Source organism: Cornus florida, unplaced genomic scaffold (assembly GCF_030987335.1).
Source record: "Cornus florida cultivar Cherokee Brave unplaced genomic scaffold, ASM3098733v1 CherokeeBrave_3.0.0_Hap2_Chr10, whole genome shotgun sequence".
Lineage (NCBI taxonomy): Eukaryota > Viridiplantae > Streptophyta > Magnoliopsida > Cornales > Cornaceae > Cornus > Cornus florida.
The window spans coordinates 95,012,631-95,030,497 of NW_026775580.1; the positions used below are offsets into that span (position 1 = coordinate 95,012,631).

Consider the following 17,867-nt stretch of genomic DNA (forward strand, 5'->3'; position numbering starts at 1 on the left):
TCATCCAAGTTACAGACCCAAAATTCCTCTTATTCCCCTTCACGGTCTCTCATCCTATTCTCCTTCACCTTCACTTTCATCAGAATCTGCCTCCAAACCCAAAACCCAATTTTTTGCAAACCCAAAATTCCCCTTCTTCTTCCCCTACTTCCTAACCCAAAACCACTTATTCTCTCTCTACTTACCTGCGAGGGAAGAACCGGCCATCCAAGCCACCAACCACTCTTCTCTTCCCTCCTCTGATCTCTGTGCCATGGCTCGATGCGTGCTAGTTCTCCGAAATTTCACCTTCGGCTACGCTCACTCCACCCTCGCCAAGCCCATCGGCGTCGCTAGGTTCGGCCACGGACTCCTCTCCTTGCTGGCTCAGCTCTCCACATTCTCTCCTCAATTGCTGGCGCCGGAGAGCATGAAAAGGGTTGATAGAGGAGGTAAATGTGAGATGGTGGTGGCTTGGACGGAGATCGGAGTAGAGAGAGAAGAAGTGGTTTTGGGTTAGGAAATAAGGTGAGAGAGAGGAGAAAAGCCGACACAAAAAAGCAAAAACAATAAAAATAAATAAATAAATAAACATAAAGAGACCGCCCGAAAAACAAAAAAAAAAACTAAAAAATGATTAAAAAAAAAAAAATCAGGTCCAAAAAAATGCTACCACGTCAGTGACGTCACACGACTAATAGCGTTAGGCGACTGACACTAGCATCCTTCTTTACATAATTCACTTACAAGATTTTCAATTCGAGATGTGTAGCACTGCCCGTGGGAAAAAATTTCAAGATTGTATAACAAATCGTATTTCTCCAACCCTTGTCATTCTCTTCTTATTCTTAGGCTAGTTTTTCTTTTTCTTTCTTAGTATTCTCTTTCTGAAAGTATAAAGATGCATAACCCTCCACCATAGTCATCACATATGTCAACATTAAAGCTATCAAGGTATCTTTACAATGCATCATGCAATACAAATATAATCCTAAACATATTATATTTATATAGTAATATAAATTTATTTTTTTTCTCCAATGACTGCCCACTAAAAAGAATTTCTGGTCAATCACTAGATGTAGGAAGTATGAAAAAGAATGAGGCGGAGGGAAGGATTAGTTTAGGATTTTACCATTCTACCATTACATATCCAATGAATTGTATAAGATTAAAATGTGGAAGAGAGCCCTTCCCCTTCATTTTTCTTCCACTTTGGGAGGAATGAATAAAGTGGCTCTCGAAGAAAAGCCCCCCTCCTCTTTCTTTTCTACCAAACCATCAAAACTCCATCATTTTCTTCCTTACCCTCCTTTCTTTCCCGCTATATCCTCCTACCAAATAGAACATTACCATCTAATTGTGGCATGATTACAAGTTTACAACTCTTTTATCTAAGGACTAACTGTTGATATATATATATATATGTGTGTGTGTGTGTGTGTGTATACACTTTGAATAATTTTCATTGTTTATATTATCTTTTACCATATTTACTCATTTATTCATGTTGTATTTGATCGCAGATGTGGAAGTTATTTCTGTTATAAGTGTGGAGAAGTAGACTACAAGTGCAATTGTAGAAAAGTGTGGAGAAGTATAGTACAAGCGCAGCTGTAGAATCCTCTCATTTGCACCTCATGAAAATATAAGTAAAATATATCCTTCCATTTGACTTGGCACTATATTTAGAAGAGCTTCTAATGCCTTTTTTTTTTTTTTTTTTTTTTTTTTTTTGTCAAAACATTTGTTAAAGTTCTTCTATTACCGAAATAATTATTTTACCCTTAAATATAGCATTGTTTTGAGGCTATTTGACAAGTACTTAAAACAATTTTTCTTATTCAACTATTCATAAACACCATACAAATGAACCAGTCAATATAAACAAAGAATAATTTTATGAAAACTATAATTGTCAGTTTTCAAAATACAGATGCCTAAATTTTTCTCAAATTCTTCATGACCAAAAATACGGTGAATTATACTTATCGAGAAAAAAAAAAAAAAAAAAAAAAAAAAGCATTGTTTTGAGGCTATTTGACAAGTACTTAAACAATTTTTCTTATTCAACTATTCATAAACACCATACAAATGAACCAGTCAATATAAACAAAGAATAATTTTATGAAAACTATAATTGTCAGTTTTCAAAATACAGATGCCTAAATTTTTCTCAAATTCTTCATCACCAAAAATACGGTGAATTATACTTATCGAAAAAAAAAAATTAAAAAAAAAAAAATGGGTGAACTATGCTACTTGTCAAAAGTATTGTTACTTCACAAGAGATTTGTGCAGAAATTATTTGAACTTGAAAGGTGAAATCCATCCACAAGTACAAACACATTTTCAATATCATCAAAAATCAACTTTAGAAAGGGAAGATTGGCCAATAAAATAAAAATTTACAAGGGAAACATACAAGGGCATACACAGTTGATCAAAATTTAGGAAGTAAGACAAAAATTTTCCTCTTATTTTGGAGTATGGTTACAATTTTGAAAATATTTTTCCAATTCATATCCAAACCTAACAAATGCAAAATCAACTAGCGAATGGTCAACAAAATTTCAGTTCGCCATTTTATCAAACATCTAGAAGTCAAAATCGGACCCACGTCAGTCATGAGTTAACTAGGCACCAAACACCCCAAACCCCATAATACACCACAGCCAACACAATGCACCACCACCAGAGCCAGAGCCAGAGAGCCACCATGAACAACATGAAGAAGAAGAAGAAGAAGAAAGCAAGCCAACTATGATTATCGCAACACCACAATCACCATTTGAGAAAAAAGCTGACGAGAAATATGATATATCACTACTATGTTATCACAACAACACGAACAAAGCTATCTCAGTTGAACAGTACTCAGTTGGACACTGCTCTGAGGACAGAGACCTCCAGCTTGCAATCATGGCCTCTCTCTCCATTCCAACACTCGATAATAGGTCTGAAAAAAGGAAAAACCCAATTGAGATCAACGACAACGATGATTGTAGTAAAGTCACAGCTTCACGGAAGCCCTCTCCGAAAAAATGAATCCGAAACAGGGGAGTCTTCGCATTCTAAATCATCTTCTTTTATGTGTGAAATCTGTATTGTGCCAAAGTCATACAATGAGTCTTTTCACATAATAGGTTGTGCACATTCTTACTGTTCTGACTGCATGATCAAATATGTGGCTTCAAAGCTACAACAGAACGTTACGCAGAGTCGATGCCCTGTTTCAGAGTGTGGAGGGTTTTTGGAGCCAGAGCATTGTCATCCCATTTGGCCGCCAGAGGTGTTTGATAGGTGGGGAAGTGCTCTCTGCGAGGCGGCGATTCTAGGGGTTGGAGAAATTTTACTGCCCTTACAAGGATGCTCCGCAATTTTGATCAATGATGACCGAGAAAATGGAGATGTTATTACTCAATTAGAGTGTCCCAATTGCCACCGGTTGTGCTGTGAAGAGTGTAAGGTGGCTTGGCATTCGGATATAGAATGCACGGATTTTAAGGAAGATCAGAGAGAGGAGGAGGATATTAATTGATGCAGCTTGTTAAGAAGAAGAAGTGGATTAGGTGTCCCAAATGCAGATTCTATATTGGGAGATCTGAAGGCTGTCGTTGTATGCAATGCAGGTTGGTTATTTGTATTTTATTTTATTTTTTGTTATTGCAATTTCTATAGACAAACTTTGATAATTTAAAAACTGCAAAAACATTCATAAAAGAACTTAAGAAAAACTTTTAAAATTGGATAATACTATAATAGATAATTCGAACTGCTAAATTTTTTTATGACTGGGCAAATAAGGGGAAAAAAAAAATAAAATGGTATTTTCGAATTATCTATTATAGTATTATCTATTATAGTATTCATTTTTTTTTCCCTATAGTCATACAAAAATTTAACCAAAAAGACCAAATAACTACTACAAAAGATCAAATAATTATCTTTGAGACAATAAAATTCATATATTATCTATTGGTAACTTGACCATCGTATAACTAATTAATCTGAAATTAATCAGTCAATTAGTTATTTAAAGAAGCTTTTTTTATTTTATCAAACTTCCATAACAAACACAAAAAACAAAAAGTAAGACATTCAAGTCAAAATTTAAAACACTTTCAACCCTAAAGGAAAGTGAATATATTAACTATTATTGCAATTAGGCTTAGTTTAATATAATATTGAAAGATTTAAGAAAAAAAAAAGTATAAAAAAGTCGTGTATTTTTAATAAAAAGTTAAAAACCATTTATAGTTAGAAAATATTCTGGGGGGACCAAATATGTATTTATTTATACTATTTTTCATTTTAGGTAGTACTAATAATAGATAATAAGGGGGAAAAAAAAAATGAATACTATAATAGATAATACTATAATAGATAATTCGATAATACCAAATAACTACTACATAAGTTCAGATTAATATTAACTTTTATAAGTTCAAATAACTAAATTATTATTAACTTTTATTAGTACTACCTAAAAAGACCAATAACTATAACTAATTAATCTGAAATTAATCAGTCAATTAGTTATTTAAAGAAGCTTTTTTTATTTTATCAAACTTCCATAACAAACACAAAAAACAAAAAGTAAGACATTCAAGTCAAAATTTAAAAAACTTTCAACCCTAAAGGAAAGTGAATATATTAACTATTATTGCAATTAGGCTTAGTTTAATATAATATTGAAAGATTTAAGGAAAAAAAAAGTATAAAAAAGTCGTGTATTTTTAATAAAAAGTTAAAAACCATTTATAGTTAGAAAATATTCTGGGGGGACCAAATATGTATTTATTTATACTATTTTTCATTTTAGGTAGTACTAATAAAAGTTAATAATAATTTTGGGGGGCGGGGGGCCATGGCCCCTGCTGGCCTCCCCTGTCTCCGCCCCTGAATGGTGCATTTCATTCAAATCTATTTTTTGACACAATAACCATTCCATGTTTTGAAAGTCTATTGGAGTGTTTTATTTTAATTCTAGCAACTTTTGACAATCTCAAGATATGAGAGGTCTTTTAAGAGTCCATTGAAATGCTTTATTTTCATTCACTTGTTGTATTTTGAGTTTGAGAACTCATTCGAGAGCTGTTATATTTGCTAATAGTTTTGACAATCTCAAAATATGAGAGGTCTTTTGAAAGGCTATTGGAGTGCCTTATTTTCATCGACTTGCTATATTTTGAGTTTGAGAGAGACTAGGGGTGAGCAAATAATCCGTCAATCCGGTCCGAACCAATCCGATCCGTGTGGTTTGGTTCGATTTTCAGATCTCATGGTTCAGTAATGGTTTTAAAAAATAACAATCCTCTATTCGCGGTTCGGTTAACAGATTGAGTCCTAAAAAAATCAATCCGAACCGATCCGAACTGTTGCCTAAATAATATATTAATATATTTTATATATATATATACAATATTGAATTTACTTATTGTATTTCTATTTTTTTTTTATTCATTATTCTATTTGTATAATTTATATTGCCGGTTATTAAGTATATAATTTACAAATCTATTGCTCTTATTTGGTATATGATTTACTGATTTTATTGCTATTAGTGTTAGCATGTTACCTGGTATATGATTTACAAATCTATTTTATTTTTCTAGTTTTAATTACTAGCTTTTAATACTAATTTGATATTTTAATGGGCCATAAAGTATAATTATATTGGGCTATTTGAAAAGTCTAATCCTCCCAAACTGATCCCATCTGATCCGTTATTTCACAGATTGGTTTGGTTCAGATTGAAGATCCCCACGGATCAGTTCGGTTTCAAATTTCTCCAATCCGTAGGGACCTGTTCAGATTGAACTTTACCCTAAATCGAACCAATCCGATCCGTGATCATTTTTATAAGAGACCATTTGAGAGAGCATTGGAGATGCTCTTATGAAACTATTGGGATATCATGTTTACATCTACTTGGTGGCATACTTAGAGCTACTTACTAAAAAAAAAAATGCACTAACATAACAAACAAATCAAAAGGAAAACAAAAAAGGAGTAGTACAAAAAAGATAAAAAAAAAATTGACAAATACAAGAAGACTGCTTATTTTTTATTGATTACATTTAAAATTGTTCTTGACGTGGTCTATGTTCTTACACAAATTGAGCTCATAAAATTATTACAATAAATTTAAATAAGAAGAGGAAAAAGAAATAGTACAATATATAAATCAAGGGTTAGTGCAAAAAGAACAACTAAAAACCTATAAAAACCTTATGCTTCATTCGTACGAGGAAAAATTCGAAGGAAGAAGGAGATGCAGGAAAGATGAAAGACGATGAGTGGCAAGGAAAGGAGGAAGGAATGATAGTTTGCGATTTCACCACTATACATACTATTACAAATCCAAGGAAAAATGCATAAGAATAAAATGTTGAGGGGAAGCCCTTCCCTTCCCTTCCCTTCCCTTCCACTTTGGAAAGAATGAATACAGTGGTTTTGGATGAAAAGGTCCCCTCCTCTTTATCTTTCACCAAACTATCAAAACTCCATCCTTTTCTCCCTTCCCCTGCTTTCTTTCCGCCTCCCTCCTGCCAAATAGAACATTAGCGTCTAATTGAGCCTGTTGGCAATAGGGGTGTTCAAATAATCCGCTAATCCGTCAAACCGATCCGAACCAATCCAATCCGTGTGGTTCGGTTCAGTTTTAAAAATTAGCAATCCGTAATAAACGGTTCGATTAACGGATTGAACCTTGAAAAAATCGAACCAATCCATTAACCGATCCGTGAATTATATTATATTATAATATATATATATATATATATATATATATATATAATTATATGTATACTGTAATATATTATTTCTATTTATTTATTTTTATTCATTATTTGCTTTTAAATTTTAGCCCTACATAAGCGTATCTAACCGTAGGTTTTCTACTCTCAACCTCTGACTCTCTGCATGTCTATCGACTCTCTCTTCATCCCTCATCCCCAAAAGAAACTATATTATTAATTTATTACCATAACATCTGAAAAATTCTTGCAAATCTCCATCACTCACTTTCTTACTGTTTTTTTTAGATTAAATGAGTTACAACACACTGTTTTGACAGATTTATTGTTTGGCTGAGCCATAACTAAAATAGTAAAATATAATCATATATTGGGTTAGGCATAACTATAATATAATTATATTGGGTTATTTGAAAAAACTCAATCCGTGGGAACCGAACTGAACCAATCCGTTATTTCACGGTTCAGTTTGGTTCGGATTGATAATCTCCATGGATCGGTTCGGTTTCAGATTTAGCCAATCCGATCCGTGATCAGCCCTAGTTGGCAAGCATGATGACAATTCTTTATCTAAGGACTAATTGGTTAATATACTTGAGAAATTTTCATTGTTTATATTATATTTTACCATATTTATTCTATTCAATTGTTATATTAAACCATTTTTGAAAATCAATTCAGAATGTTCATGTGCAAAAATTAATTTTCTGTTTGGTCTGGGACTTTTCAAAGTGTGAATGAGTAAGTGAGGTTTTTGACATCTATTGTTGTATATTCTTTTTTTTGTTTCTTGATACACAATAGTGAAATCTCTTAGCACAGTAGACATTATTCTGTTCGTCTAAATATAGATGTCTATTTTGAGAACTGTGTCTCACAATTGTGCGTAGATATGCATGAATATTATCTCTTATATGATTGTGTGATTGATGTGATAATTATGAATCAACAGTTCGTGTTGAAAGAGAAATTTAATTCTCAACCAACTATGGAATAGGTTAGAGAGAGTTAATTTCCGAAGAGTAGAAAGAGTAATACTCTTATCATATTTAATTTGCTGCGAGTATCTTTTAACAACCGTGAAATATTCTTTATTTTTGTGCTTGGGTGGAAAAGAAAATGTGTTGCTAGTTATGGAGGTGGGCTTGTGTGGGAAGTAGGGCTACAAATGAACCAAGTTGTTCATGAATAGTTCGGACTGGTTCGTTAAGCAGACAGGCCGAGCTCGAGCTCAATTTTTATGCTCGTTTAGTAAAAGAGCAGAGCCCGAACAACATTGGGCTCGACTCACATAGATTCATGATCATGAACTTGTTAAGGCTCGTGAACAAGGCTAGTATTAGGCTCGTTATATATATATACATATTAAATGGCCCAACTCACATCCTTTCATTAATCAGGCCTATGTACATGTTAAAGGCCCAACTCACATCCTTTCATTAATCAGGCCTATGTACATATTATATGGCCCAACTCACATCCTTTCATTAATCGGCCCAACTCATATCCTTTCATTAATCAGGCCTTAGCCCATCATCAAGTATTACTTACTCCATCTCACTATCTCAGACGTTGGTTTTGGACCATGGTAATATTCCGAGATAAGATTTAAACCCTAAAACCCTACAGCCACATATCATCATCTTTATCCGTACTTTACGGCTCCAAACACATAATCTTCTACAAGCCGGCTCTCTCTCTTTCTCTACCGGATCAAATTCAACATAAAATCTGCCAACATCACTCCACAAGCCACATAGCTATCCCTCTTAAAAGGATCTTGAGGTGGAACTACAATGTGGAATTCTGCTACTACATTCATCTCATTTTAAATGTCAGCTTCGGAAACTATTGTGAGTCACAATTCCCGAAGCCGATATTTAAAATGAAACGAAGAGGGAATAATATTTTATTTTTATTTTGAAATTTTGGTCTTTATTTATTTATTTTTTTGTATTTTGTTTTTTTCTTGGAGATTGAGATGTGATCTCATGTAAGATATTAGTACTTTATCTGGAATTCATTCTACTACTTGAGTATATTAAATTTTTCGCAGAGTAAACAAAAATAATTTCGCAGATTCACTGATTCTTAGCGAAATATGCCCTTCGAATCTCTCACATTTATGTTTTTTTAGTTGAATCAGATACATCTTGTTATGCACGGTCGAGAAGCAAATTTGGGAGTGTATGTAAATGAGTCCGAGTCCGAGCCTGGCATAGCTAAGCTCACCCGAGCATCTCTCCAACGAGCCCAGTCCGAACAACCAAAACTCGATTCATTTACAATGAAAAGGGTGTGCGGACTCTTAAAAGACTGATGTTATTTCATTATTGACCTTTCTCCTTGAAAATTTTGCCTCTCCAGTGTTTTGAAATTTCTTGGGCCACTCAACTATTCAAATCTCAATTTGGGTCCCACCAATCTAAAATGTGGCCAATGAATACCAAATCAGCTATTAAGCGAGCTCACACTCATTTGAAAGAGAATCAACTGTACCAATATGAGATAATTTATCTTAAGTCTCACACTCACACACACACGGTATAAAAAGAATACTGATACAGCGACGGATCCTGGCTTAGTCCACATCAGACTCCTCACAGCCATACGTTTCTCTCTCACATCAAATACTCAATCATTAAAGTCTAACTCAATCTTCAATAATAATATTTAAAGAAGACCCAAGTTCAGACTCTAGTCAACAGATTCCATGGCATGTACCAATAGATTCGTTTTCCTTCACAAAACTCTAAATGAAGTTTAGAGATCCGGGCATATGTCTATAACACATACAAAATTGAAAAATTAGTCAGAATAGGAAAGAAGAAGAATTGGGATTTCTACGCTGGGTTTAATGAGTAACTATTTAGTTTTTTTTGGCGAGTTGTAAAATTATATATATATATATATATATATATATATATATAATTGAAGTTTGAATTAGTAAACAGTGAAGTATTAGATGTGAGAGACGCAAGCTCAAGGCTGTGTTTTAAGAAGTCTGATGTGGACTAAGCAACGTTAGATACGGTGCCTTCTTCGGTGATCCAGTGATACAATTGTCTCATTTCTCAATGATGTTACATCTTCTCTCTTTTATAAAGATCTTATCTTTTGGATAGATTTTTCGGTGACCTGGTGATCTCTTTTGTAAAGATCTTGTCTTTTGTGTAGATTTACAGAGTGGTACCCAATTTCTACTTACATTAATAAAGTTTAATTTTGGATTTTTTTTTTTTTTTTTTTTTTTTTTTTTTTCACAAGGTTTGGTTCACTCCCGATTTTAAAAATTAAAACTTTGAGACAATACGAGGCATCAGGACCCAAACCCCTTTTGAGTTATTGCGAAAAAATTACTTTATGTAATTACCTATTTTTTCTTAAAATTAGGCACAATAAAATTTTAATTACAAGCCAAGTCACATAAATGCATAAAAATGAATGAAATTCATTATTATTAGTATTATTTATTTATTTTGCTGTTATGCAGACTGCAGTTATCCTTGGAAGTAAAAAAAAAAAAATTCTATTATGCCCTATTCAATATTATGTTGTTGTTTTTATAAAGCAGCTTGTTTGATTGTCATGTTTTTTACTTTTATGCAGACTATAGTTATGTTTGAAAGTAATTTTTTTTTTTTTTTTTTTTTTTTCTATTATGCCCTATTCAGTGTTATATTATTGTTTTTATAAAGCAACTTGTTTGATTAATTTATACATTTTTATCAAGCAGGTTATATTGATTGTAATTGAGTTTATTTGCATGAAATTTATTTAAAATATATATTTACTACTATAAATGAATATTTTATAAGTTTATGATGCTGTGCTCCCACTCTAAGATTTTTTAGAATATGTCGTTCTCGTCCTATGTGACTTAGATTACAAGTAGTGTGAGGGGGGAATTAATTTTTTCTTGTAATTTCAGGGGGCAACATAAATAGTTCATAGTTATAAAATTGAAAAAAGAAAAAAAAGTAGTGGTATATAAAAGTAAAAAATAATAATTTCAGTGGGTCAATTGACCCCACTGAATACACAGTGTATCATTCATGCTTAAGCCCTGAGCCTTAAGCCCTAAGTTTTAAAGGAGGTTGATTTTTTCCCCATGAAAATAGGATTTTAATGAGAATAGAATATGTCCAAAATTAAAAGACGTCTAACAATAGTAATTTACTTAACGAAAAATCCAAAAAAGGGAAAAAAAAAAAACAAAAAGTCTAACAAAAAGCTGCTAAAAGACCAATATGACACCACCGCCAGAGCCATAGCCAGGCAGGGCCATTGAGCCACCATTGAAAGCAAACGCAATCGGCAACTGAGAAAGTGGATATGTCGTCGAAAGATATAGTGAACATCTCCGACGACGACGACGACAACGATATAACACTGCTCTATTATCACAACAAGAAGAAGAAAAATGTTATCTCAGTCGAACAGTACTCTGAGGACAGAGACCTCCACCTCGCAATCATGGCTTCTCTGTCCTCCCCAACACCCAATAGGTCTAAAAGAAGGTTCATAGACCTTACTCACGAATACCCAATTGACGACGATGATGTTCAAGTCGTAACTTCATGGACTTCCAATCGGACGACAAGAAAAAAGCCCTTTACGATCTCCGAAACAGGGGAGTCTTCCAATCCCAATTTTCATACTCATACCTTTATATGTGAAATCTGTGTTGAGCCAAAATCACACAATGAATCATTTAGCATAAAGGGTTGTACACATTCTTACTGTTCCGATTGTGTGATCAAATATGTGGCTTCAAAGCTACAAGATAACGTCACGCAGATTCAATGCCCTGTTCCTGGCTGTGGAGGGTTTTTGGAGCCGGAGCATTGCCGAACAATTTTGCCACCGGAGGTGTTCGACAGGTGGGGAAGTGCTCTCTGCGAGGCTGTGATTCCGGGATCGGAGAAATTCTACTGCCCTTACAAGGATTGCTCGGCGCTTTTGATTGATGAACCAGAGAATGGACAGGTTATTACTCGAACGAAGTGTCCCAATTGCAAGAGGTGGTTTTGTGCCCAGTGTAAGGTGGCTTGGCATGCGAGGATGGAGTGCGCGGATTTTCAGAAATTGAATAAGGATGAGAGAGACAAGGAAGATATTATGTTGTTCAAGCTTGCTAAGAGGAGGAACTGGATTAGGTGTCCCAATTGCAAATTCTATGTTGCGAGAAATAAAGGCTGTAATCATATGCGATGCAGGTTGGTTAGTTCATCTCTGTTTTTTCATTTTATATATATATATATATATATTATGTGGCCGAACCTATTCAGGTGGGACAAAGGCAAAGATGATGATGATATACCTTCTGTCAGTAAACATGAAGCGATTTCTCTTTGTTTAGCTCATCAAATTGACATGTCTTGTGGCTGAGCTCTGCTTGCTTGGTTGCACAATGTGGTTATAATTGTATTGGGAACTACACCCATGAAACCACTAGGATATTATGTTTACTTGGCACTACTTACTTGAGTGGTTGAGATGATTTCAATCAAATTTTGTTATTATTAACAAGATATATGTTCCATTTTGCAGAGGAAGCTTGATATAGTATCATCTTCTTCTTAACCCTTATGTTGTTTCTTAGCTTTCTTAAATTTACATTAATTTGCTATCTTCCTAGTTCCTGCGTGATGCAACTGTGATATGACTTTAAGCTTACAATCTATAAAAACCTTATAGGAGCGAAAATTGGAAGGAAAGGAGGAAGGAAAGATATTTTGCGAATTCACCATTGTACCATTACATAAATGTTGAGGAGAGCCCTTCCCCTCCTTTTTCTTCCACTTTGGGAAGAATTAATGCAGTGGCTCTGGAGGAAAAGACCCCCTCCTCTTTCTTTTCTACCAAACTATCAAAACTTTATCCTTTTCTCCCTTCCCCTCCTTTCTTTCTGCCTCTATCCTCCTGCCAAACACAACATATATTATCGTCTAATTGAGTCCGTTGGCAAGCATGATCACAACTCATAATCTAAAGATATGTTGGTATACTTGGAATAATTTTCATTGTTTATATTATCTTTCACCATATTTATTCATTTATTCCTCTCATACTTGATTTTGCAGATGTGGACACAATTTCTGTTACAAGTGCGGAGAACTTTTATTAAACAATAAACATCAGTGTACTCCGATCTCTTTCACAAGGTAAATGTAGAAAGAGTAGTGCATGGAATGGCTATATTAGTAATTTACATATTAAACCATTATTTAAAGTCGAATCTTAATGGAATGGAAACTACATAAATCTCTAATATCAGTTCATCTGCAGTTCAATTGTTGGTTTTGTCATTGAAATTTTTGCCTCTAAGCTTTTGGAAAATATATAATTGCATTTTTTATTAAAGGACAAACTCTGTGTATGATTCACGCTCTATCAGTGCCACTAAACAAAAGTAATGACCAATACGAGAATTGTATTCTTTTGGTCAATAGTACCCTCAATTTCATTGCAAATTTCCCATTCATCTATTTTTCTCTCTTTACTTTCTTTCTCTATACTGTATCCACCCTCTTGGCCAACCACCACTACAATCACCGTTACTGCTTGTACTATTAGTGCCGTGGCTGTCTTGGGGTGGTATCGATCGAGATGGGGAGTCAGTTTGATTGGTATCATTTTTGAGATATTCTTGTACCAAATCGTTGCATGACACGTAGGGGTTTGATTGGTATCATTTTTTTTTTGGGTGGATTTGATGTGGGTTGTGGCCGAAATAATGGTGGATACAGGTTGGTTGATTATTGCCTAATACAGTCACCTTTTTTTATTATTGCCTAAAAAAATGAGAGGAGAGGAGACATAAGCTCCGTTGGACCCTGCATTTATACAACGTCCCAAACTCTGAATGAGAAGAACAACAAATATATATCACAATTGTGTCCTCCTTATATTTTGACTAAAAATTTGTGTATGCACAGACTCCAATATGCATGTTGTGTGGGGGTGCACAAATGACGTTTGAACTGGTCGGTGCTCCCTTTTCTTTTCTTTCTTTTTTCTGGTTGTTTTAATGATTCGGTTCTCGGATATAAATATAGTGTAACATACTTATATCGATTTGTTACCATAAATTACCTAATCGTTTCTGATTAGTTATTTATGGACAATACAAATAATATTTCTTTTAATTGATGCATAAATAAAGAAGTAGGTTATACATTTACATGTATTGTGCATAAATAACATTCGATTAAGTAACTCATTGCAACAAATCAGTGCAAGTATTATTACTCATAAAAATATAATCCCTCCGTCTTAAAATAAGTATTTTTTTGTCGGTCCAAAAGAAGTATTCACTTTAAAATTTCAAACTTGAATATTTTCATATATGTCCTTTGAGTTTAAAATTTCAAACTTGAATATTCAAAACTTAAAAGAGCAATTTAGCAACTTTTCAGGGAGAAAATGCATGCATCGCATGTCCCCTTAAAAATTACTATTCTCAATGAGCAAAGGGAGTATATATTTATAGAATAATAAAATATTACTTCTTCCGTCCCAAAATAAGTGTCATGCTTCTGTCCCAAAATAATAATCCACTTTCTATTTTCAAACAATATATTTCACATCTTTTCATACATGTCATTTGAGTTTAAAATTTCAAATTTGAATATTCAAAACTTAAAAGAATAAATTAATAATTTTTCAAAACAGACAATGCACGTCCCACATGTCCCCTTAAAAATTATTACTCCCCATAAGCGACATTTAAATTGAGACAGAAGAAATATAATATATATATATATATATATATATATATATATATATATATATATATAATAGAATAACATGCTTTGTATAAATATATATTTCATTTTAACTTAGAATCATTCTCGGATTCTTCCATTGATTTCACAATCTGATTCCGTTATATTTTTTTTATTTTTTTTAAAGACGTTGGAACTAATTTGACTTCAAAATACTCCTACACTGATCCAATATGAATCCAAAGCACCTAATTTTGTGCGTATTGTCACGGGCTTAGAGTTTCTGCACCACTCTAGCTGCTCCCGTGCGGCACCAAGACGTTGCTTTCACTCTCGCAAGTACTTGGTCAGCCTAACTCCCGTGCACACCTTAGCCAACACACTCCCCTCGTGCGCTTACTAGTGTTGTAGTTGCCCTCGCCCTCTCCTCACTTGGCTTGCACACTCACACACACTAAGGCACTTAAGTTGGCAAGGAAAGAACACTTCTATTACTTCAAAGAATGCTTTGTACAAGGCTAGCACTCAAGCTCTCTACAAGGCTCTCAAGACTCACTCTAGGACTTGTTGTCTACAAAATGAAGTCCTACCTCTATTTATAGGCATCCCCATCCCTAATGGACGGCTAGGATGCATTCTAACCAACGGTGGAGATTGATTATCTGGAATCTTCTCCCACCTTCTTCACACTTCCATACTTATCTACTAGTATCTACAACATTCTAGAATTCTCCATACTACTCCACACAACTCTGGAGAACTCTAGAACCTTCCACACACTTCTACACATTTCTACACATATCTAGAAACTTCCACATAACTCTAGACTATTCCGGAAGACTCTAGAAACTCCACTTGCCATGCAGTTGCCATGCAGCGTCCTCCTCAGCGTCTGCGTGTCGCCTGCGTGGCACAACCTCCATAGGCGGGGCGTGACATTCTCCCCCACCCATTTCCGTGACGCCCTCGTCACGGTTTCTTCAGCTGACCCAGCCTCTCGCAGGTCATCAGCACTTGCGCATATGTCCTTGGCCCAAACGTACGAGCGCCCTTCGGGAGATGTGAAGTCCTCACGAGCTCCATCGTGTTGACTGCCACCTCTGGACTCTCCTTCCTGCCCACGAGCGGCACCATACATGCGGCCTTGCCTTCCTCGCCTCCAAGTATCATCAACGCACCAAGGCATGGTAGTGGTGCGGCGTTGTTCCTGTCCATGAACTCCAGCCCCAGCACCATGTCGTGGTCGTCCATCTCCGCAACTTGGAAGTCAGCCTTGCCCTTCCATCCTTGCATGCATAGCTCAACCTCCTTGCACACTCTACTCACGCGTGCCTCCTCGGAGTTGACGGCCTTGATCCATCCCTCCGTCTTGCGCATCTCCAAGCCAAGTCGTTGCGCCTCCTCTGGGGTAATGAAGTTGTGTGTAGCACCCGTGTCTACCAACGCTTGCACGGCTTTGCCACCAACCTGCGCATCCACATAGCGCACCCCAGCTACCTTCTTTACCTTGCCCTTCTTCTTAGTGTCATGCGCCATGCTACTCAGCATCTGCATAGCCCCCATGCACCTATCTTCATCACTACCCGCATCGTCCACCCTGCCCTTGCCCTTATCCTTCACAAAGGCGCTCATGGTCTTCTTGTTGGGGCAGTGTCGCAATATGTGCGGCCCTTCGCACAAGTAGCACTTCGGCTCCCACTTACCCTTATCGTGGCGCTCCCATTTGCCACTAGCCTTGGACCTCTCTCCACGGTCCTTGCCCTTATCATGGCGTGGGCGTCTCTCCTCATCGCTGTGCTCATCATCACTAGACTTGGGCGAGCCCTGTTTCTTGAAGCGTCGGTCTCCCCCACCTTTGCCGTGGTCCCTCCTGGGAGACGTGGCCCTCTTGTCATCGCACCTAAAGTCTTCGAAGCGCTCCGCTATAGCCATTGCGGATGCCAAGTCTCTAGGCTCCCTCCTCCTTAGCTCCGTGGCCACCCAAGACTGCAGCCCATCAATGAACAAGCACACACGTTGCCGCTCCGGCATCTCTGGGATCTCCAGCATCAAGTTGGAGTACTCCTTCACATACTCCCTTATGCTGCCCTTCTGCTTCAGGCGCCTTAGGTTGATCATGGCGAGGTCCTCAACGCACTCGGGATAGAACTGCCTCTTGAGCTGCCTCTTAAACTCCTCCCATGTGTCAACTGCTCTTGCGCTTCTACCGGTGAAGCGCTGCCTCCACCATAGAGCGGCAGTGTCCGTGAGGTACATAGTGCCTGTCTGCACCTTCTCCTCATCATCCTCGATCTCCATGCACTCGAAGTACCGCTCCATGTGCCAAAAGAAGTTGTCAATCTGGCACGCATTCCTTGCCCCATCATACTCCTTGGGCTCTGGCGCTTTCTTCTTCCTTGGCTTCACCACGACCTCGCGCGCCTGGGAGAACTCTTTCTTGCACTCGGCAATCTCCACGTGCAAGTCGTCTACCTGATCATACAAGTCCCTTTCCTTCTCTCGCGCCTTGTTGGCAATGCCGTCAATCAGCTCGTAGAGTTCCGCCATTTTTCTCTCGAGCCTATTAAACTTGGTCTCCGTGTAGACCAAGTGTGTGGCAAGCTTCTCCTCCAAGCTCTGCTCCAAGACGTGGACTTGGTGGTCTCCTCCGCTAGCCATGTCTACTCCAACAAAGCTCCCTTGACGAACCTGCTCTGATACCAACTGTCACGGGCTTAGAGTTTCTGCACCACTCTAGCTGCTCCCGTGCGGCACCAAGACGTTGCTTTCACTCTCGCAAGTACTTGGTCAGCCTAACTCCCGTGCACACCTTAGCCAACACACTCCCCTCGTGCGCTTACTAGTGTTGTAGTTGCCCTCGCCCTCTCCTCACTTGGCTTGCACACTCACACACACTAAGGCACTTAAGTTGGCAAGGAAAGAACACTTCTATTACTTCAAAGAATGCTTTGTACAAGGCTAGCACTCAAGCTCTCTACAAGGCTCTCAAGACTCACTCTAGGACTTGTTGTCTACAAAATGAAGTCCTACCTCTATTTATAGGCATCCCCATCCCTAATGGACGGCTAGGATGCATTCTAACCAACGGTGGAGATTGATTATCTAGAATCTTCTCTCACCTTCTTCACACTTCCATACTTATCTACTAGTATCTACAACATTCTAGAATTCTCCATACTACTCCACACAACTCTGGAGAACTCTAGAACCTTCCACACACTTCTACACATTTCTACACATATCTAGAAACTTCCACATAACTCTAGACTATTCCGGAAGACTCTAGAAACTCCACTTGCCATGCAGTTGCCATGCAGCGTCCTCCTCAGCGTCTGCGTGTCGCCTGCGTGGCACAACCTCCATAGGCGGGGCGTGACAGTACTGTGACTTCCTTTAA

General features: G+C 36.8%; 2 protein-coding genes across 2 annotated transcripts; both read left to right on the forward strand.

The window, feature by feature from the left end:
- Positions 1 to 2,742: 2,742 nt before the first annotated feature.
- On the forward strand, positions 2,743 to 3,520 carry LOC132278160 (E3 ubiquitin-protein ligase RSL1-like). Its single transcript, XM_059779970.1, has 2 exons — positions 2,743 to 2,983; positions 3,126 to 3,520. The coding sequence occupies exons 1-2, from the start codon at positions 2,743 to 2,745 to the stop codon at positions 3,518 to 3,520; spliced, it is 636 nt and encodes a 211-aa protein (XP_059635953.1).
- A 7,371-nt stretch (positions 3,521 to 10,891) lies between these two features.
- Positions 10,892 to 13,016, forward strand: LOC132279211 (E3 ubiquitin-protein ligase RSL1-like). The gene is made up of 2 exons (XM_059781139.1): positions 10,892 to 11,959; positions 12,827 to 13,016. Exons 1-2 carry the CDS (start codon positions 11,076 to 11,078, stop codon positions 12,909 to 12,911), a joined length of 969 nt encoding a protein of 322 aa, XP_059637122.1. The 5' UTR covers positions 10,892 to 11,075; the 3' UTR covers positions 12,912 to 13,016.
- The last annotated feature ends 4,851 nt before the right edge of the window (positions 13,017 to 17,867 follow it).

Bases quoted from the DNA above. Each gene is read 5' to 3' on its own strand.
- LOC132279211 (XM_059781139.1), top strand. From the start codon at position 11,076: ATGTCGTCGAAAGATATAGTGAACATCTCCGACGACGACGACGACAAC. The intron at 11,960-12,826 runs GTTGGTTAGTTC...TTGATTTTGCAG, and splicing joins TGTAATCATATGCGATGCAG to ATGTGGACACAATTTCTGTT.
- LOC132278160 (XM_059779970.1), top strand. From the start codon at position 2,743: ATGATTATCGCAACACCACAATCACCATTTGAGAAAAAAGCTGACGAG. The intron at 2,984-3,125 runs GTAGTAAAGTCA...TTCACATAATAG, and splicing joins GATCAACGACAACGATGATT to GTTGTGCACATTCTTACTGT.